General features: G+C 36.5%; 1 protein-coding gene across 1 annotated transcript in view; it reads left to right on the top strand.

The window, feature by feature from the left end:
* LOC103511371 (neurogenic locus Notch protein) overlaps positions 1-23,725 on the top strand; it is a 56,448-nt gene that overhangs the window by 5,764 nt on the left and 26,959 nt on the right. The window contains 3 exon segments of the mRNA XM_026825087.1: positions 409-487; positions 14,749-15,023; positions 18,369-18,564. Of these exon segments, the coding sequence (XP_026680888.1) occupies positions 409-487; positions 14,749-15,023; positions 18,369-18,564 (550 nt within the window).

Below are 23,725 nucleotides of genomic sequence, written 5' to 3'. Positions count from 1 at the left end.
ATTGCCAGAGATATGGGTAAAACCTGAGAGGCAATGACGACAACCTTTGTGTGCAAATTTTCATGCCAGGTCATCGGGTTAGTGCCAAACCATTTCAACACCTTTGAAACGAATGTTATTTATGCCCGATTTCACTTAGTGTGCTTTTTCTCTCGAGTGCTCGATTTCGTGCCTTCTCATTTACTTAATTGCTTATCTAATGTTGTGCGTTTTCCATTATTAGTGCCAAACCATTTCAACACCTTTGAAACGAATGTTATTTATGCCCGATTTCACTTAGTGTGCTTTTTCTCTCGAGTGCTCGATTTTGTGCCTTCTCATTTACTCAATTGCTTATCTATCTAATGTTGTACGTTTTCCATTACTTGATTGCTTACTAATCTTGTACTTTTTCTCCTTTTGTTGCAGGTTTTGTATCGTGCTATCCTAATCCATGTAAAAATGGAGGACAGTGCGTTTCTACACCGAAGGGCGAATCCATCTGCAAGTAAGTTGCCTTAGATGCCTTAGAATTTAGTGCTGTCATCAACCATTTCACTGGAGGTCACCACTCCTAAAATTAAAATGTTTTATGTGATTAGTCGAAATTCGGTTCTAGACCATGGGCAACGGTTATCTGTCCACTGTTGGACAAAGGTCTCTTCTAGCAATGGATACTTAAGTACAAGTCTTATTAACCCGACTCGGAGTTTCATCTACTTTGTAAAGGGAAAAACTGAGTGAATTCTATCCTGTTCAAGACCAACAAGATACGTGTTTTTTTTTTTTACAAAGTACAAAGCACCTTAGTGGAATGGTCTCAAAGTTCAAACATTTGACGACCATTTTGACCACTATAATTTGACCTCCCATGGGAGTGTGACCTCAACATGCGGTTTGTAGACATCTAGCGATCTAGACCACAAACAGACCTATGTCCGAACTCCCCACAAGTTCCCACTCGATCCCATGTCAGGTTCACCTAACAATTACTTTTATTTTTCAGGATTTTTTTTTCTCTGAATTTCTTTTCTTTCATTTATTTGAATTAAAACTATCGATTTTATTTATTTAATCCAAAGCAAAAAGTTAATATTTGATTAAAAGACCTCGGTTAGACTACTGCGTGAGTTTAAATAAAAGCTGGAAGAGTTCATGACATGACTTGGACTCGAACCACCAACCTCCAAATTTAGTCAACCGTGCTGACCACTACAGTGCTAACCTCAAAGGTGCAAGAGAGGATTTGAGAGAGAAAGAGGGGATGGAGAAGAGAGGAAGCAGAGAATAGAGGATTGTGGAGGGGGAGACTTAAACAGGGAAATGCCAAGAGAAAGAGGGGATGGAGAAGAGAGGAAGCAGTGAATAGAGAATTGTGGAGGTTGAGACTAAAAGAGGGAAATGCCGACCCCAAATGAAATTGGGAAAATGGCAAAGTGAAAGAAGTAGATGGTAACCACTACACCACTGATGTTGGTCATCATCTCAGTATGAAATATTGCAACCCTCAGTTGCAGTACATTCAGAAAAAGGTTCTCAAAGTCTTCATGTCGCGTCCAACGTATAAATTTCAAAATCTTACACGAGTTGCCAGAGCACTCATAATAAGTACTAATTACTATTGTTTTGCTTGTTGGTCATCATCTCAGTATGAAATATTGCAACCCTCAGTTGCAGTACATTCAGAAAAAGGTTCTCAAAGTCTTCATGTCGCGTCCAAAGTATAAATTTCAAAATCTTACACGAGTTGCCAGAGCACTCATAATAAGTACTAATTACTATTGTTTTGCTCGCCAGTAAGTACTGATTGCGAAGAGTATATAAATAATAATAAGTAATTAAAACAATGGAAAATATGGACTAGGCAACTTGTGCCAGTAAGTACTGATTGCGAAGAGTATATAAATAATAATAAGTAATTAAAACAATGGAAAATATGGACTAGGCAACTTGTTTTTTTTCTCTCAATATTAGTCGAGCTCTTGTCTCTACCAGAACCTGTTCTATTCTATTCGATGTTCATGAGTAAGAAACTTGATTGTGTTTCAAGCCATTGCACTTGGTCATAAAGAGTCTGTTGCGAACGAAGGAAAAAAACGTGGACTCCAAGAACCAAAGTGTAATGAGTACCTTTGCTATACCATTGTCGTCTGACAAAGGTCGAAATCAGGATTTTGATGTGATTTTTATTCAAAGCTGTTGGCTAAAACAGTCTCCTAAAACTAAAAAAAATATTGGTAATTGTTGAAATAATAGGAATTTTTAGTCTTAAGCAACAATATAAGTACATACCTACTGTAAATAGAGTATAATTATTTACTGAAAAAGAAGAAGAATTGAAATAACTTGGGCTCAGTTTTAAGGAGCATATTATTACAGAGGTAGGAACTTACTGATATGTAGATACCTGAAATTCCACTAATAGCCTTTCCTAATGACCTTAATGTGCAAAGCAATTTCGTGGAAAAAAAGCCCTAAGACCCCCTGGTACATTGATATAACAGGCTCAGTTTTAAGGAGCATATTATTACAGAGGTAGGAACTTACTGATATGTAGATACCTGAAATTCCACTAATAGCCTTTCCTAATGGCCTTAATGTGCAAAGCAATTTCGTGGAAAAAAAAAAACCCTAGGACCCTCTGGTACATTGATATAACGATGGAAAAATCGGAATTAGCATATTTATAAAGATCTGGCGTTTCCAACAAACCCAGAAACTTGAGTGGTTAGGGCCTTTAGGACATCGTGCTTTTGCTTTCTAGCAGTCTGCGAAAAAAAATAACCAATCTAAAATTTCTTTCCAACGTCACGACCTATTGGTTTTTTATTCATAGCAAACCCTGAAGCTTAAGTAAAATGAATTAACCCACTGTGGCCTTGTGTTACCGAACTAGACTTTCGGTAGAAAAACGTACAAAAGAGTTCTTAAGATGGGTTTCTTTTGCAGTGGTGCCGAATAAACTTGGGCATGGGCGCTCCAAAGTAGAATAACTAACCTATATCTAGTAGGCCAGAGTACCCACTCTCTGTTTATATTAACGGCACTTGACTAAAATATTTTCTTACTTAGATCTTTGATATTCCTAGCACTGTAAACAAGGTCTCAAAAAGACTTTTTTTTTCATCCTACTTAAGTTGTTTTAAATAAGGGGCAGATACTTACCTATTGGAACAATTACCTACAAATCCTGTGTACGAAAGAGAGGCATCTGTTCTCTTTGAGAATTCACAAGCGTCAGCGAAACATCATCTGAAAACCCAACATCATGTTGGCTATACCCAGGATGTATCGTCTGAATCTTTATTTTACATTTGTCTTTATAATCCTAGGTTCCAAGGTGATATTTTGCTGACTCTGTTTTATACTAGGCTGTCTACTGCAAACTGAATATTAGTTCCCTATAGCATACCTAACCTAGATAACATAATTGCTGGTTGCCTAGCAAGCTCAGTTTTTCTTCTTCTTCCTCAACCTTTAATTTGATTACCTGTAAACGCGTCTTTCTTTTGTATGCGTTGAGAGTTGTAAAGCGAAGCGTATTAGATAGGTATTAGAACTCTGTAATGTAAAGGTATTAGAGACATAATTAGATTCCATGTTACCTACAACAAATTATGTAAACAAAGTAAAACATTTTCTACGCTAGAGAAAGATACAATTGGAACTTCTTTATGGTTTTTCTTCTTTCTCATGGTAGAAAGGTATCATAATGAATTATAATATTAAAATATTGTTATGCTTGTTGGCAGCCCAAGCATAGCAATTTAGATCTAAGCTTTGTACAGAACGCTGGAAGATGAAGATGATTTTTATTCAAATTCAATTACATCTGAGGAGAGTGGAGTCCAAGTTTATTGAAGACAGGATTTTTCTTTGTAAACCCGTCGTAGACTCATAAAATGTTAAATAGCTACAAGATCTCTGGTCAGCCTATGTAGTTCGTCACACTTGGCAAGCCAGCTTAGATACAAACTTCTAATCAAATCTGAATCATTTCCAAAGTTTTTCCGGTCTATTACCAGAAGATACATAGGTTTTACATGATATTAATTATCTTTCTTAGGGTGAGTAACTGCACAAGTCATCGTCTTTAGTGCAACTTTGAATCCCCACGAAACCTGAGTATTTACCTAAAGGTACAGCAAACAGTAGTACTTACCATTATATTGGCTCTGGATTACTCTATCAAATTTCTTTTGAAGGTACTTATACATAACGTTACGCCAAGGTGTAAATTTAACAACCGGACTAAAGGGACTTTTCAGTCCCATCCCAATATGTCCATTGAACTATTGTAGTCTTTGTTTCTTTCTTTCATGTCTTCTTTATTGACACATAATGTTTTACAGACCTTTTGACAAGCATGGCTAATTGTTATACATAACGTTACGCCAAGGTGTAAATTTAACAACCGGACTAAAGGGACTTTTCAGTCCCATCCCAATATGTCCATTGAACTATTGTACTCTTTGTTTCTTTCTTTCTTGTCTTCTTTATTGACACATAATGTTTTACAGACCTTTTGACAAGCATGGCTAATTGTTGGCCATGAAAAAATGTCAAAACAGGCAACATTGTTTCCACTCCCTTCTACATTATTTTGTGAACATCCCAGATTCGTTTTTGAGACAGCATTATAATTTCCTGTTCTTCCTTCAATCTTCAATATAAAGTAAATTTCGGAAATAACTAAACAGGTACAATATTCGCCAAATGAAGTTGGAAATCACGAAATGAGTGGTTCATTCTCATCTATCGTATGTCTTGTGGCAGATTATACACTTGTACAGTGTTGCAAAATAAAAACTCATTCAAAGGCCATGAAAAAATGTCAAATTGTTGCCTGTTCCCTTCTACATTATTTTGTGAACATCCCAGATTCGTTTTTGAGACAGCATTATAATTTCCTGTTCTTCCTTCAATCTAAAGTAAATTTTAAGTACGAGTATATGGCAGGTAACATGATTAAAACTGTCTTGGTAAAACAAAAGGGTCACGATAAGTCCTAGACTAGACAGAAATGATCCTCATGTATTCTGAGACTTGAACAAACTGTTCATAATCAGAGCTAATAGGTACTCTTGTACTTGTTAACTTGTATCAACAGAGTGAAGCCCTACTAATGTCTAGTCGACAGGTACCCTCAAAAACAGTTAAGATCCCATAAAAAATATAGCATAAACAATGGAATACCTCTAATATTGACTTCGGCAGACAAAAATACACATAACCTAAATATTTCGAGCTAGTTGGAAGATATACCTTTGCGAACATTTAATTAACATGAGTACATTGTGAATTATGAACCGATGACCCTCCTTAATCGGGGAAAGGCAAAGAAATAATTTATTTTCCAGTTTCCAGTAGTGAATACATTCTTCTGGTGTCAGTGATCGTATGTTATGCATCTCATTGGGAAGGCATACTGACTCCTAAAGTGACCGTTTTGAGATTTTTCCTCTCGAGTATTTCTTTCTCACAGTAGATAAATATAATAAAAAATCGAAGGTTCTGGTGTCAGTGATCGTATGTTATGCATCTCATTGGGAAGGCATACTGACTCCTAAAGTGACCGTTTTGAGATTTTTCCTCTCGAGGATTTCTTTCTCACAGTAGATAAATATAATAAAAAATCGAAGTAGATAATTATTTATTTGTAAACATCTCAACCATAATGAAATAGATAACTATGGAGAATCAATCATTTAACCCTTTGTCGACTACGAGACTCTTGCTTCCGATGCTACTGTTGACAACGGAAGCTTTTCTCCTAGTTTTTTTAAGGGTTTTAATTAACTTTTTTGGGTCCATTATTGGGTTACTCTGGGCCTTGGGGATCAAACCAATTACGCCTTCTTGAAATCTTTAAATTGGAAACTGAAGGGACAAACTACGAGAAAAGTAAAGAAGTACACGGATAAATGATAACAACATTTCTTTGAAAATTCGATAAACTGAGAGGTATCGCGTGACAAACATACTGCCCGACAAATCTGAATGCAAAATGAACAAAATCATCAGTTTGAACTATGAACTACGAGATAAGTAACTCGAACTAAATATTCCAGTTTAAATGAAATCAGAAGTCCATGGGACACTTGGGACAGTTATATCTGGACAGGTTCTACATGCAATGCAGTAGCTAGACGGTATTTTCAGAAAAATAAAAAAAAGTTCTACAAATCTACATAGGAAACAGACTATTCCAGTTTGGAGTCACCAGTGTGTCAGCCCACACATGCGACGAAGGGTTAAGAGTAGCTAGAACGAAAGAAGAAAATTGATAGGCGGGTTGATGATCTATGCCTCAAGGCCGGACGGGGAACAATGCCTGAGATGCAAATGATGTACAAACAGATAGGTTTTGTTGATACACAAGTAAGCTTGGTCAGAACGAATTACAAATAACATCCATCTCCTGACTCTTATTATGTAAAAGAGACATGGTGTCACAATTGAGAGCTCGTCTCTATACGGAGATGTATAGGAATATTTTGTGTGACCATATTGGTTTGTAGAACACTATGGACTATGAGAGCCACGGAATCGTAGAGAAGACAAAGTAAGCAATGGATAGAGGTATGTAGATAATGATTGTAGATCCTTCATACATTCTACATAAATCAGAGATAATGCATGTAAATAGGAAACGAAAAAGACACCGAAAGTTGAAAGTATCAACAGAAAAAATAGAAAGTTGAAAGAAAGTCAAAATGAAAATTCGAGGTGTAAAGATCCGAGTAAATCTTTACCATTCATGTGAGTATGGCTTTTTGGATATGAAATATTTATCATTCTGGTTTCTTTAGCCGCTGGTTCTGTTGTCTTGAGTGCTTTTACTGCACTCAGCTATAAGAATAGGGAAATAACTAAACAGGTACAATATTCGCCAAATGAAGTTGGAAATCACGAAATGAGTGGTTCATTCTCATCTATCGTATGTCTTGTGACAGATTATACACTTATACAGTGTTGCAAAATAAAAACTCATTCAAAGGCCATGAAAAAATGTCAAAACAGGCAACATTGTTTCCACTCCCTTCTACATTATTTTGTGAACATCCCAGATTCGTTTTTGAGACAGCTTTATAATTTCCTGTTCTTCCTTCAATCTTCAATATAAGTAAAGTAAATTTTTAGTATATGGCAGGTAACATGATTAAAACTGTCTTGGTAAAACAAAAGGGTCACGATAAGACTAGACAGAAATGATCCTCATGTATTCTGAGACTTGAACTGTTCATAATCAGAGCTAATACTCTTGTACTTGTGAACTTGTATCAACAGAGTGAAGCCCTACTAATGTCTAGTTACTAGTAGACAGGTACCCTCAAAAACAGTAAAGATCCCATAAAAAAATATAGCATAAACAATGGAATACCTCTAATATTGACTTCGGCAGACAAAAATCAACATAACCTAAATATTTCGAGCTAGTTGGAAGATATACCTTTGCGAACATTTAATTAACATGAGTACATTGTGAATCATGAACCGATGACCCTCCTTATTCGGGGGAAGGCAAAGAAATAATTTATTTTCCAGTTTCCAGTAGTGAATACATTCTTCTGGTGTCAGTGATCGTATGTTATGCATCTCATTGGGAAGGCATACTGACTCCTAAAGTGACCGTTTTGAGATTTTTCCTCTCGAGTATTTCTTTCTCACAGTAGATAAATATAATAAAAAATCGAAGGAGATAATTATTTATTTGTAAACATCTCAACCATAATGAAATAGATAACTATGGAGAATCAATCATTTAACCCTTTGTCGACTACGAGACTCTTGCTTCCGATGCTACTGTTGACAACGGAAGCTTTTCTCCTAGTTTTTTTAAGGGTTTTAATTAACTTTTTTGGGTCCATTATTGGGTTACTCTGGGCCTTGGGGATCAAACCAATTACGCCTTCTTGAAATCTTTAAATTGGAAACTGAAGGGACAAACTACGAGAAAAGTAAAGAAGTACACGGATAAATGATAACAACATTTCTTTGAAAATTCGATAAACTGAGAGGTATCGCGTGACAAACATACTGCCCGACAAATCTGAATGCAAAATGAACAAAATCATCAGTTTGAACTATGAACTACGAGATAAGTAACTCGAACTAAATATTCCAGTTTAAATGAAATCAGAAGTCCATGGGACACTTGGGACAGTTATATCTGGACAGGTTCTACATGCAATGCAGTAGCTAGACGGTATTTTCAGAAAAATAAAAAAAAGTTCTACAAATCTACATAGGAAACAGACTATTCCAGTTTGGAGTCACCAGTGTGTCAGCCCACACATGCGACGAAGGGTTAAGAGTAGCTAGAACGAAAGAAGAAAATTGATAGGCGGGTTGATGATCTATGCCTCAAGGCCGGACGGGGAACAATGCCTGAGATGCAAATGATGTACAAACAGATAGGTTTTGTTGATACACAAGTAAGCTTGGTCAGAACGAATTACAAATAACATCCATCTCCTGACTCTTATTATGTAAAAGAGACATGGTGTCACAATTGAGAGCTCGTCTCTATACGGAGATGTATAGGAATATTTTGTGTGACCATATTGGTTTGTAGAACACTATGGACTATGAGAGCCACGGAATCGTAGAGAAGACAAAGTAAGCAATGGATAGAGGTATGTAGATAATGATTGTAGATCCTTATGCTTCATACATTCTACATAAATCAGAGATAATGCATGTAAATAGGAAACGAAAAAGACACCGAAAGTTGAAAGTATCAACAGAAAAAATAGAAAGTTGAAAGAAAGTCAAAATGAAAATTCGAGGTGTAAAGATCCGAGTAAATCTTTACCATTCATGTGAGTATGGCTTTTTCGTACAGTCTACTCTCGATTTTTTAAACCACAAACATACCTTTCGATGATTCCAACTAATCAATATTATCAATTGTTTAACAACAACAAACTATAACTTTCAACTACTTTTACATGGACATACTTTTGAAAAATCGCGTACTTGCTGATGTAAGCCAAGTAGCTTTCTAGTCATTGTTTTGCAATAAGTTCTGGACATAAACAATAATGTCGTTTTGGAGAACAATAAGTCATGCGATCCCTTATGCTTTACTGACAGAATCATTTGAACAATGGTGTTTACAGGTAATTTTCAAATGGGATAATGTGACCCCGACTTTGCTTACAAAATATGACAATGATGTTTACTTTTGCTGATTTTTCGAATGGAATGTGCACATGCATTGTTCGGTTTATGCTAACAGTACCTGCACACGCATAGGTAGATAATAATTAAAAAGGTCCTCTCTTTTTACTAAGTTAGTAACTTTACCAAGTTAGGTAAGGAAAGATAAAACCATTTGTTGTCCACCTTTAAGCACAGGCCATGAACAAAATAGATCAAACCAACATGGTTGATCTTTTGCGGCATAGTCTTGCACTTTTGACGCATTTGTTTCGAATGGAATGTGCACATGCATTGTTCGGTTTATGCTAACAGTACCTGCACACGCATAGGTAGATAATAATTAAAAAGGTCCTCTTTTACTAAGTTACTTATTAACTTTACCAAGTTAGGTAAGGAAAGATAAAACCATTTGTTGTCCACCTTTAGGCACAGGCCATGAACAAAATAGATCAAACCAACATGGTTGATCTTTTGCGGCATAGTCTTGCACTTTTGACGCATTTCAACTTTGACCTTTTCCACGTGTTTGTGAATACTTCATTCTGGACGTATTTGAGTTAGAAAATCAAATGCTACAGAGTAATAAACCCTTTCAAATGGTAATTATGGACTGTCAGTAGCACTAGCCATCTATCCACTGTCAATTTAGTCTCAAGCTCTTCTTCGCTTGTCATTAAAACGATGAGTTCTGGTTGTACCGAGGTGCCATTATGATTAAATAGGGTTTTTTAAAACATAATTATTTTCCTGCTCAAAAATGTTGGAGAATTATTATGCAAGCTGTGCTTGTTGTCTTATTTAATGTAAACTAACTAACCTATATCTAGTAGGCCAGAGTACCCACTCTCTGTTTATATTAACGGCACTTGACTAAAATATTTTCTTACTTAGATCTTTCATATTCCTAGCACTGTAAACAAGGTCTCAAAAAGACTTTTTTTTCATCCTACTTAAGTTGTTTTAAATCCCAAGGGGCAGATACTTACCTATTGGAACAATTACAAATCCTGTGTATGAAAGAGAGGTACCTGTTCTCTTTGAGAATTCACAAGCGTCAGCGAAACATCATCTGGAAACCCAACATCATGTTGGCTATACCTAGGATGTATCGTCTGAATCTTTATTTTACATTTGTCTTTATAATCCTAGGTTCCAAGGTGATATTTTGCTGACTCTGCTTTATACTAGGCTGTCTACTGCAAACTGAATATTAGTTCCCTATAGTGGTAATGTAAACTGGTAAATTAGTTTAATTTTTTACCTCATTCTAGAACTTTAACTCGACCCGTCTCATTAGGAATATATTGTTACTGTTTGGTATATTTTCAGTGACTTAATGTAAACTGGTAAATTAGTTTAATTTTTTACCTCATTCTAGAACTTTAACTCGACCCGTCTCATTAGGAATATATTGTTACTGTTGGTATATTTTCAGTGACTGATGCAGATGCAGTCCAGTGTACCTACGAGCTACTAGCTCAGGCTGAACGAGAATGTTGTATATGAATGCGAAATAATTAGGTATTGTATTTCATGAACCATTCTGTATAATGATATAGAAGATATATAGAAATAGAGTTATGGGTAACCACCACACTCTGGAGCTATGTTCTCACGCTTCTTATCAATTAGGCAGCGGGTACCCGGATATTTAGAGCAGTAGTGCTGTATAATATGTAATAATTTCCGGTGATGCTTTTTGTTTACTTTACGTACATGAAAATTTTGACGAATTTTTATCAGGAAAAAAGGAAGGAATGTCCTTTTGTACAAGATTGTACACGCTCTTGTATCAACTTGTCTCGTGTTGTACCTTGTGATAAGAGAGATCAAGTCGTTAGAGACTGTTTCTCAGTGATAACATTGGCTTTGTTAGTAAATGGTGTAATCTCTCCTAGTAAATTGTCATCAAAGGCGGCATTTGGATTTCTTTAAATTGTTCCATTTTTAGCTTCTGAAAGCCATCTCGAGACCAGATCCTGCTTCTAAACCAAGGCCAATATTTTGATTAGGTGCCCCTTTCTTTCATTGGTTTAAGTTCTTTTGCATTCGTATCGTGGAACAACAGACGCGACTGACCGTATCAAATGGAGGCAGGGATGCGACGAGGCCAAATACCGACTTGGTTATAAGTGGCCATGGCAGTAAGTTTATTTCTGACTATACCAAATCGCTTCCGATTCTGTCATGTCAAAATCAATGTGAAATGCTCTGACATGACACAACGAATACATTTCTATTAACAGCAGGCTTCAAAACATCAGTCAGCCTCATAAACATTATCATTCAAACCATTATTAGTGGCCAGCAATAATTACCCATGCAAGTTCACAAAGAAAACAGGAGGAGAAGATAGAAGTTGATGATTGACCAATAACAAAAAAAGAAAGAAAAAAACAAGCATCGTACTAATTAAAAAAGAATAAGACAAACTCTCCGACACACAAAATACATTGACCTCATCCATTGGTCGAACCGGAGCCCTCGGATTACACTGTTCAAACATAAAAGAATTTTACGGTTCTTTCTTTACAAATCACTAAAAAAGCCAACACACAACTGTGGACTGAAGTTTCTCCTATGTAAAGAGTCTCCGAGGAGTTCTGGGAAAAGAAGAGAGTAAATAAAACCACGCGGGTCTAGCCTTCGCGGATGTGTTGTAATTCTTGAGATCTGGGTTCGAAACTCCGGTCATACAATAAATAAAGGTCCGCCCAAAAAAAAGAGAAAAGTGAAAAAAAATGGGTCACCTCCAGGAATCAATCAAACTTGGGCACTCTGGGACCTTTTTAAATGGTAAGTAATCCTACGCTTTACTACGAGTGTCGAGAGCAAAGGCCTCTAAGAATCTAAAAATAGTCCAGTCTATCCCATACTGTATTATTCCTGACTCACGAGTTGTACGATTAATAGACCGGCACTTGTTCCCAAAGAAATCCAAATGCCGCCTTTGATGACAATTTACTAGGAGAGATTACACCATTTACTAACAAAGCCAATGTTATCACTGAGAAACATTCTTGAACGGGAGTCAAACCCGTGCCTCCTATGTTCCTAGGCCACTGTATCACGCATACACTACAAAGGTTGGACCATGTTTACTACTGAACATGATGTTTATGTACGATCCAAAGAAATCCAAATGCCGCCTTTGATGACAATTTACTAGGAGAGATTACACCATTTACTAACAAAGCCAATGTTATCACTGAGAAACAGTCTCTAACGGGAGTCAAACCCGTGCCTCCTATGTTCCTAGGCGACTGTATCACGCATTCACTACAAAGGTTGGACCATGTTTACTACTAAACATGATGTTTATGTACGATCTATTATGTTTATGTACGATCTATTATGTTTATGTACCATCTACTATATCGGGTTCATATACAGACGAGCCGTATTAATTAATGTTGATTGACAATAAATTGGCACAACGCAGAGCCAACCCAAACATACACATGTTCATCGTTACTTGCTCCAACTTTTTCATTTATTCTTTCAGATAAATTTACAGTTATCGAAGCTCGTTTTATTTTTTGAATGGGGACCAAAATACCTCATTTATTCAGAAATTAAACTTAATGATGAAAAACATACGACAGTCATGAATGGTTTTTTGATTAGAGATTAAAAACAGAAATTGGCTTTAAAGATTTAGAAACCAATTTAGTTTCAATGTTTTTTGTTGCTTCTTATCATTGCACCTAAAAAAATCGGTAGTTTGAGATAGGAAAACAGAACAAAAAATGTGGGGTTGACAAAAAACGAGACATCATTATATGAGACATGGATATGAAATATTTATCATTCTGGTTTCTTTAGCCGCTGGTTCTGTTGTCTTGAGTGCTTTTACTGCACTCAGCTATAAGAATAGGGTACTGGTGCATGCTCAAGAGGGGACAATAGGGACATGGTACAGAATCACTAAAAGATGTTCCATAATGTTGGCAACACTACGGATGTGGTTTTATAGTTTTCTCGCCACTTCCATATTCCAGAAAGGTATGTTTGTGGTTTAAAAAATCGAGAGTAGACTGTACGAAACAAAAAGCCATACTCACATGAATGGTAAAGATTTACTCGGATCTTTACACCTCGAATTTTCATTTTGACTTTCTTTCAACTTTCTATTTTTTCTGTTGATACTTTCAACTTTCGGTGTCTTTTTCGTTTCCTATTTACATGCATTATCTCTGATTTATGTAGAATGTATGAAGGATCTACAATCATTATCTACATACCTCTATCCATTGCTTACTTTGTCTTCTCTACGATTCCGTGGCTCTCATAGTCCATAGTGTTCTACAAACCAATATGGTCACACAAAATATTCCTATACATCTCCGTATAGAGACGAGCTCTCAATTGTGACACCATGTCTCTTTTACATAATAAGAGTCAGGAGATGGATGTTATTTGTAATTCGTTCTGACCAAGCTTACTTGTGTATCAACAAAACCTATCTGTTTGTACATCATTTGCATCTCAGGCATTGTTCCCCGTCCGGCCTTGAGGCATAGATCATCAACCCGCCTATCAATTTTCTTCTTTCGTTCTAGCTACTCTTAACCCTTCGTCGCATGTGTGGGCTGACACACTGGTGACTCCAAACTGGAATAGTCTGTTTCCTATGTAGATTTGTAGAACTTTTTTTTATTTTTCTGAAAATACCGTCTAGCTACTGCATTGCATGTAGAACCTGTCCAGATATAACTGTCCCAAGTGTCCCATGGACTTCTGATTTCATTTAAACTGGAATATTTAGTTCGAGTTACTTATCTCGTAGTTCATAGTTCAAACTGATGATTTTGTTCATTTTGCATTCAGATTTGTCGGGCAGTATGTTTGTCACGCGATACCTCTCAGTTTATCGAATTTTCAAAGAAATGTTGTTATCATTTATCCGTGTACTTCTTTACTTTTCTCGTAGTTTGTCCCTTCAGTTTCCAATTTAAAGATTTCGAGAAGGCGTACTTGGTTTGATCCCCAAGGTCCAGAGTAACCCAATAATGGACCCAAAAAAGTTAATTAAAACCCTTGGCTTAGCAATGCCGATCAACTGTTCGCATGCAATAGTTGGACGAAGAACAAATAAACTTTGATCGGGCGAGGAGTTATTACCTCTAGCATTCTCTTCCACCTCACCAGGTATTAGTCTTCGTATCAGTCCTACCTATAAAAGTGTCACAATATTTATTGAAGACCTTGCGTTGGTCTGTGGGAGTAATGGGACTATTCGGTCCTATCCCAGCAGGATAAACAAGGTCGAATTCCAGAGGGATCTTTATCAGAATTTCTTAATGTACCGTGTCCTTTGTTTAGGGACTATTAAGGTGTGTCCAAACATCCTCAAGCGGCCGTCGAGGCAGTGTGGACAGTTCAGTGGACATCGATCGACGGCTGGTCGACTATGTGTGGATACACTTTTACACTTCAACCAAGGCAAAATTAGGAGAGAAAATGTGACTCGCACGAGAACCGCCCTAGCAAGTACTAGATCCGTAGACGCTTTAGGGCTGTTTGCCCCTACACCAAAGCCACAAATTGGACTTTTTGATTATGTAGCAAATACTAACATTATCTCGTTGTCTTTTTCAGCTGTACCTCGAAGTTCGTGGGCGAGTACTGTCAACATCTAAACCCGTGTCACACGGGCCCGCGGCCCAGGTGTCAAAATGGCGGCACCTGTAACGTCCGTCAGTCGCCGTCCTACAGTCCCAGTTTCTGGTGCTCCTGCCCTATCGGATTCTCGGCATCCCTGTGTGAAATCCCCGTGGCCAATTCCTGTGATTCCTTCCCGTGTATGAATGGAGGGACGTGTACGCTGAAAAGTTTGGACCGATATACGTGCACCTGTGCGCCAGGGTTTACCGGTAAGTTATATTTACTTTCTTTGATGGGTCAGTGGTCAGAGAAAGCTGAACGCTCTGTTCGGTACTAGTCAAATTTCAGCATGATGTTAAATGTAGGTACTGGCTCTATCAGGAGGCATGATGAAATTTTGCTGAAGCAAAAGTTTTCTTATTATATCAGTGAAATGCACTGTTGAAATCTGTCTATTGCCAATCATAATCAAGTAGATAATTAGTAATCATAACGCTGTGTGTTCTATATTGTTAATCAACGCTAATAACCCACCTGAGAATCCCATATGCAATCTGGCCGAGCATTAAAATCTGGTTGTGTATTAAAAAAGAAAAAAAAAAAATATTCACAAGTACATAAAATGTGAATCACCCGAAATATCAAGTCGAGATTCCCATGAACTCACCGAGTAAGTAAACCGCAGCCAGTGGTTTTTACACAACCCAAATCATTGTGGAATATCACAAACTTGAAACTTGGTACATCATTATTAGTTTCTTTCTCTCCGCTGCTCTCTATCTTGGGTATCGCATACCAAACTTCTTGGGTGACATAACTGAGATGTCACTGGCGATATGGACATGGGATGCTCTCTGTTCGTCTTCCCCTTTCTAATGTCAATGATACGAGTGATCGAGTGAGATTTATCTTCAAAGTTACCGCGATTCGGAGAGATTGTGAAAAGATCTCGGACTTGTCCCTCCTACCCAAATAAATAAATGTACCGAAATCGCATACCAAACTTCTTGGGTGACATAACTGAGATGTCACTGGCGATATGGACATGGGATGCTCTCTGTTCGTCTTCCCCTTTCTAAAGTCAATACGAGTGATCGAGTGAGATTTATCTTCAAAGTTACCGCGATTCGGAGAGATTGTGAAAAGATCTCAGACTTGTCCCTCCTACCCAAATAAATAAATGTACCGAAAAACTCTGCTATTAGAAATCTCTTCGAGAGTTTCTTTGTGGTAGTAAAAACCTACTTCCCTAAGGGAGTGGAAACAATGTTGCCTGTTTTGACATTTTTTCATGGCCTTTGAATGAGTTTTTATTTTGCAACACTGTATAAGTGTATAATCTATCACAAGACATACGATAGATGAAAATGAACCACTCATTTCGTGATTTCCAACTTCATTTGGCGAATATTGTACCTGTTTAGTTATTTCCTGAATACAAAGACAACAGAACAGACTGGAAGGTTGCTCGAGGTATCTACGCACAGGTACAAAGATCCATAAAACCATAGAACCCATAGGTCCAATGTCTATCTCCTTCATTTGTGGACAAAAGATAAAAACATAAAATTCCAGAAATTATAGACATCATCTAAGTGGAAACGAAACAACAGGTAGTGATTAGAGTCATAACCCTTGGCTTGAATTGTTGAACTCAAACGGTGAGGTAACAAAAAAATCAGAGGAATATCAGAAGTGCTCGTGAGTCACCGAGCACAAAATATGAAAACTAATGGGTTTAGGGTTTAGTGGAAACAAGAATGTGTTATGCCCTCATGCCCAAGAACTCTTGTTCCCTATAGTCTCTCTCTCTCTCTCATACATAAAACCGGTCTTTTTTTATAAGAGACTTCCAAATGGAATTTTATTTGTAGGTTGTAAAATGTACTCGGGACCTGGGTTAAACATTTTCGAGCATTATCTCTCGAGAGAAATGGCCGTTTTGCAACGACAAGAAAGGGAACGTACTGTAAGCTGACAGTGGAAGGGCCTTTAGCAATTTTTCAAAGAAATTGTGTACGTCTAATGACATCCTGCATTACACCATGTACAAAAAAAAAACATTGAAAATTAGGTACTTAAGTGAATTGAATTCCACCTACCTATTTACATGGAATAGGTACTTGGACATTGTGTTTCTCTGAAATTAATTTACTATTTGGAAATCAATTGAATGAATAAATAAAATAATCTATGTAATAAATAAATTAATTTTACACAGTTGTACTAGTAAAAGGGATAGATCTCACACACTCCTTTTTTTTACTAGAATTTCAAGCCATTTCCAAACCATTTGACTTTTATGAGCTTCATAAACTTATCACTTCTCCTTTTCTAAGGGGATAGTACAAATAACTTGACCGTTGTACTAGTAAAAGGGATAGATCTCACACACTCCTTTTTTTTACTAGAATTTCAAGCCATTTCCAAACCATTTGACTTTTATGAGCTTCAAAAACTTTGGTACATTATTTACTGCCCTTACCTATTTAGTTTAGCTACATTTGTTTACACAACAATTAGCTTGAAAAGTCCCTTTACTCCCGCAGTCTAAACAAGGTCTTATGTATTTGGTACAATAATTTTAAAAATGGATTACAAATTTATAGAAAGACCCTTTCTTAAATTTAAAAAAAAGGAAAAAAAAGTTAGCACTTGGAAGAATCATTATAAAAGTTCAAAACCTGTTATTGGATTTGAGCTTACTAGTGGTTTTTGGGTGGGATAAATATGAATATCATCCGATTAATTTGATAAAGAAAAAATAAATTTCGAGTTTTCGAGTACAAAAAAAACTGAAATCCGAGCCGCCTGGACTTGGACTGAAGGTGGCAGGAAATTCATGTTATAGATCTTGTATTGTATAATGGACTGACATACAAGGTCACATATCAGAGCATGAGGAGCGTTTTCCAGATTTAATAAATAAAATCATCGAACGCAGGGAAGGGGGGAATCACCAAATGGTGCTTGGCGAGATATTACTCATTATGTGCACTTAGCGTTAATCGCATTATAGGGTGTGTTATGTGGAAATCTATATCAGTGGAAATAATTTTCTTTTTCGATGTCGTGACTAAGTTTTCCCTCGGAATTAGAGGCGCCTACCAACGGAACTATGATGGAATCTTGAGGCCTATTCGATCCCAAACAGATAGACAAATCATCGAACGCAGGGAAGGGGGGAATCACCAAATGGTGCTTGGCGAGATATTACTCATTATGTGCACTTAGCGTTAATCGCATTACTTATAGGGTGTGTTATGTGGAAATCTATATCAGTGGAAATAATGTTCTTTTTCGATGTCGTGACTAAGTTTTCCCTCGGAATTAGAGGCGCCTACCAACAGAACTATGATGGAATCTTGAGGCCTATTCGATCCCAAACAGATAGATGTCTTAGACCTAAAGCTAGCCTTATGCCATACTTCAGAGTGTTACAATGACTCACTGATGTTTCCCAAGATTGAGTTTTCCCAATTAAATATAATTCGGCGGCCAAGAGTCTTATTCATCCGTAAGGCCTTTATTATTCACCTACCTATCAACGGAATCAAAGCAGAACCTATCTTTAGCCCATTATTTATCTTTTATTTTTTCCTTTGTTTTTCCAGGGAGTCAATGTGAGCTGCAAGACCACTGTGCCTCGTCGCCCTGTCGAAACGGTGCCGTCTGTACATCACTGGAGGACACGTATGAGTGTGACTGTGCACCTGGCTTTGTCGGACAGACCTGCTCCGAGGACATTATCGAGTGTGTGGACGACCCTTGTGTGCATGGCGAATGCTTCAACACGCACGGTTCTTACACGTAAGTGCCCAGCCCGAATAATTGGTTATTTATTTGCTGGGGCTCCCGACTTCTCGAAGTTTTGAAATTGTATTGGTATAGCGACTTGGATTTCATTTTTACATCTCCAATTATCTGGAAGCAATTATTTCCATCCACTTCTACGCGAGCAATTTTGGTTTCTCAAAAATTATAGATGATGTTTTTTTAACAGGGTATTCGCTGATTTTTTTGAAAACTCTGTCCTGGATGGAGTAGGTAATTTAGTTACTTAGCTGAAATGCTGATAGATTGTACAATGTTTATAATCAAAGACAGAAGGCAGGATTAACATCTTAGAAAAGCAATTCGTAGCCTGTGAAATCCGTTAAATAGAAATCCAAACTTCTTTGGAATATGAAAATCAAGTATACTCTTCATCTATACTTGTATTTCCTTTCAAATAACTAATTAAAATAGCACATTCTATGATTTTTACGAAATGATTATCAGAAATAGGTAATCATTTCTGTAGAATTTAAAATGGAGACTTTTAGATCTCACATTTCATCCCCTTGGCTGGCCAATTCTAAAGTTGCTCATAGTTTGAACATAGTTGTGTATGTGGAGAATGATTCATGAGCACATTCTATGATTTTTACGAAATGATTATCAGAAATAGGTAATCATTTCTGTAGAATTTAAAATGGAGACTTTTAGATCTCACATTGCATCCCCTTGGCTGGCCAATTCTAAAGTTGCTCATAGTTGTGTATGTGTATGTGGAGAATGATTCATGGTATAACAGTAACTAAAACAAATAAATGTCTAACCAAGATCAGCTCAAAGAGAGCAGAAAAATGTCCTTGAGTGCACCTCTGTTGGAACATTCTCTGTTGAGTACAAAACTCGATCAATCGCGAAAAAACCGATGATACGCGAAGTTATCTCAAGAAACATACCCACGCATTTTTACAGTTCTAGGTGGAAAGTTAATAGCATGGATTTTAAAAGAAGTAGATAACGGAGAAATACGTAATAAGTTCCCGTTTTTGCTTGGTTGACGAAAAGTGTATCAGCGGAAGTGACCGTAGACACTTTAGGTTAGGAGCCAAATGTGCGGGAACTTTTTCTCTGTTTCAAATTGAACAATTTTATTGGATCCCAAAGAAAATCCCCAAGTTCTTCCTTAACTTATGAAAGAGTGCATTAAAAAAAAAAAAGAAAAAAAGAAACAACAACAACAGCAATTAAGCAATGGGATGGCATTAAACAATAGAAAGCTCAAGTATTTTTCCTTAAACTACAGAATCACTAAAAGATGTTCCATAATGTTGGCAACACTACGGATGTGGTTTTATAGTTTTCTCGCCACTTCCATATTCCAATATTTTATATTCCAGGGAACCTAATCTACTAACCCAGCCCTTGAAATGTCCTCGATGTAAAATAACTGAATAGCCTATATCCGTTGTTACAAGGCCATCAAATCTTCTGCAATAATAAACAAATGACTAAAATTGATATTAACAGGGTAGTAAAAACAGTGTCGTTCTAACCGGCCGAAGCGTTTTATCTCTATGCTAATTAATGCCATGCACTTATAAGTGTTAACAATGTAATTGGCAGTTGGCAAGGCTTAGCAATGCCGATCAACTGTTCGCATGCAATAGTTGGACGAAGAACAAATAAACTTTGATCGGGCGAGGAGTTATTACCTCTAGTATTCTCTTCCACCTCACCAGGTATTAGTCTTCGTATCAGTCCTACCTATAAAAGTGTCACAATGTTTCGGGTCTCCCGGGCGAGTTTTAAAAAAAAAAAAAAAAAAAAAAAAAAAAAAAAACTGATTTGAGAGACCAAAGAGTTCTTGGCTGGAACTTTGGTCCGTTCACCCGGTACAAAGTACCGAGCCGAGCTTTAAACTCTAATGAAGAGAGTAGTTAGTTGGAACATGCAGTGCGCAGACTCTGAAGAAGAATTAACACACCACACTTCTTCTCTTCGCCTGGGTTCGAGTCTCGAGTTGTGTATTATGGTACCATAGTAGGCCGTGGGAAATTGCGTTGTCAAGCGACCACATTTGAGTGTGTAACTTGAGTTGGATACTGGGTGGTTGCGGTGCCCCGAATAATTGGCCCCCTTTTCTAGGAAAATAATGGAATTTTATAAATTTAGAATTTATTTTTTTTATAGAACAGAATATACCCTGAATAGAATATATATACCGTGTTTATACTGCAAGAATGAGACTGAAAAGTCCTTTTATACTGTCGGCTTGGACTGGCTCGGTTAAAAGATTATGCGAAGAAAAATAAAATAATAGAAATTAAATTTATTCCCTGTAGAAAATGATGTTTAGTTGGATTTAATGTTTCTAGGTTTTAATTTAGCATTTTCGGTTGGACACTTTGGCCCCTGTTGGTTGTTCATCCCCAAACATGTTTAGGAAGAAAACATAGACAAAATACTTTTTTTTTTGTTATGGATACTTTTTGCTGTAAGGAGCAATCACTGTAATTAATACCTTCTATCTTTAAGGAAGTATGTTTTTGAAGACCGTGAAAGAAGGAAGATTATTAATTTGCTAGATGTTTGCTTTAAATAAATTTGAGTCCCTATAAACAAATTTTGCGAACTGGAAAAGAGAATTAAAATTAATGGAATAATTAAAGCAACAGGTTTTTCTCTCTCAAAATAGACTGGGCACTTTAATTCTCACGAATTCTACTCTTGAAGGAAACAGTCTTCCATTATTTAGCTCTATTTATTTATTACTAATTGATTATTTTTTGTTTGCCACTAAGTAAGTTTAAAGAGAAGTGATCTTTTCCTCTCATTTGTGGTAGTTTTGTACTTCTGTTCGTTGGGATTCCTGATTTTTATTTTCTTAGCCAAATACATCTACAATGTATATACTTATAAAGCTCCCAACTCCAGAGTTGGTATCTTCAAGGGCAACGATCGACTTACGGACACGACACAAAGACAATAACGTCGACCATATAAATGAAAAGTTGGTGTTCCAATTACCCGTCATCGGTCCCATAGAAAACTCTCCTGTCAAAATCCTTTTCCAAAGCCATAAAACTTACCATTACAAAATTTAGTGCTGTAAACTAGTTTATCCTATGTCGCTTATTCAAGGCTCTCCGCTGAAGAAGTGACAACGTTGAAAAAAATGGAACTAATAAAATTATTTTATGTTTCTTTACGTTTTCATAGCTGTCAACATTTGCATTTCAATTTAAAGTAATATACGTGTTGTAACGGTTCGAAAAATATTCGTTCTAAGTACATTTTGTATATTTCTGCGAGGAATCTCATGGTATAGCTTTTAAACATCGACTCACAAAGCCTTAAACACCAGGAAAATATTCGTTCTAAGTACATTTTGTATATTTCTGCGAGGAATCTCATGGTATAGCTTTTAAACATCGACTCACAAAGCCTTAAAGTTTGAAACTAGTCCTCTAAAACATAGCGTAGGTACTTTAACACCAGAACTAAAAACTTTGCCAAAATACCATAAATTTATTTACTTAACACAGAACTTTCTTCTTTTCCTATATCTTTATTTTCTTTTCTTTTGCCTTTAATTCCCAACCAATTCCAGACACCATAACCTTTCCTTAATACTTCCATCATGCACTTACAATCTCTTACTAATCTCTCATGTTTGTAGAATTTTGTTGATATATTTGTTTTTGCTCTACATAATCCCACGAAGGCGAAGACCAAACATCAACAAGTATGAACTAAATCTTTTTTCAGACACAAAATTAACAAGCAGACCATTCCTCTTACAAGCATGTTCCTCGCTTATACATGGAAAAAAAACTAACAAACAAAAACAAATCTAGAATAATAGTTTTCGAAACAATAGAAAGTGTAAACTTATTATGTAAATAAATGCTCTCATCTTTCGAGGAATGGTTCATGAACTAAAAATTGTCAACTCTGCTTATTCAGCATTTTAATTGTTTCAGAAAAATTGTTTGATAACAAATTTGTTTAAAGATTAATTTAATATCAACTGGACCTATTGTTATATATTGCTCACTCAGACAATTAATTTTTAGCATGGCGTTTCGTAATGGAACACTTGAGTTTTTCGAAGTATCTTTTACCTATAGGAAATATTTAAGGATTGGTAAATGATAAATATCAATTTTACGCAATGACTATTGTACGAGTTTATGAATATTGTATTGTATAATGACCATTGACACTGCTAACTGCTGGTTCGATACAGGATGACCTCAGCGAAAAATGACTTGTTTCCTTTGTTTTATACAGAATACAATTAACCAGGAGTTGATTACCTCCTTAGCTTCTGTAACATCCAAGGAACTACATGCAACATAACTTTCCTAGTAATCACTAGATATAAATGATGGATGTACCTACTTGAGTACAAAGATTTTCAGTTTTCATATTTTGATATTTCACATTTTGAAATAATTTGAGAACTTGAAGAGTCCTTGATTTTAGTCTCTATTTTCGAACTTATCTAAATAACAATGACCCCAATATCAACGGGTGTTCATTGATTGGTGACATATTGGGATGCAACAAAAGTGCCCAAACACATGTGGGTCACCCTGTACATATTCTCAAGCACCGTTCCCCAAGTTTTCTATCATATCCTTCAACTCTGGGTTCACTTGTGATATTATTGACAATATATTTTACACGAGGTATTGTCTGGGCTCGAGGCAATGTCAATTCACACCTAGTTTGCCTGATCTCTGTTCAAATGTCAGTCGCAGTGTTTTTTGCAGCCGTGTGTAACAAAAGATACCGAGCCATTGCGGAACAATTCAATAGACTAGAATCGCAAAGTCGATTATTCTGCCAGAATAGGACTGAAAAGTCTCTTTACGGCATGATATACAAATATTGAATACCTACATGATATTATACAAGTGTTATATCTTCTGAAAAGTCCGTTTAAAAAGTCTAAATGCGGCAGTCCAAATGTAATCTCATCTTTTTTTAGTTGAAATTCAAATAGTTATAGAAACCGTTGAGTATTTATAAACAAGACCTCAGACCTCAAACACTATTAAAAGGCGATTAGTGATTCGGTGTCTGATTTGAATGTGACCCTGGATCTTAAGATTGCTTTGTTTATACAAGGCAACGAATGACAAAACGAATGTGTAAGAAAGAATGGTTATTGATTTTGGTATGAAGCATA

The sequence above is a fragment of the Diaphorina citri genome, unplaced genomic scaffold, assembly GCF_000475195.1.
Source record: "Diaphorina citri unplaced genomic scaffold, Diaci psyllid genome assembly version 1.1 scaffold31, whole genome shotgun sequence".
Lineage (NCBI taxonomy): Eukaryota > Metazoa > Arthropoda > Insecta > Hemiptera > Psyllidae > Diaphorina > Diaphorina citri.
This window is presented reverse-complemented; position numbering and strand designations above follow the sequence as displayed.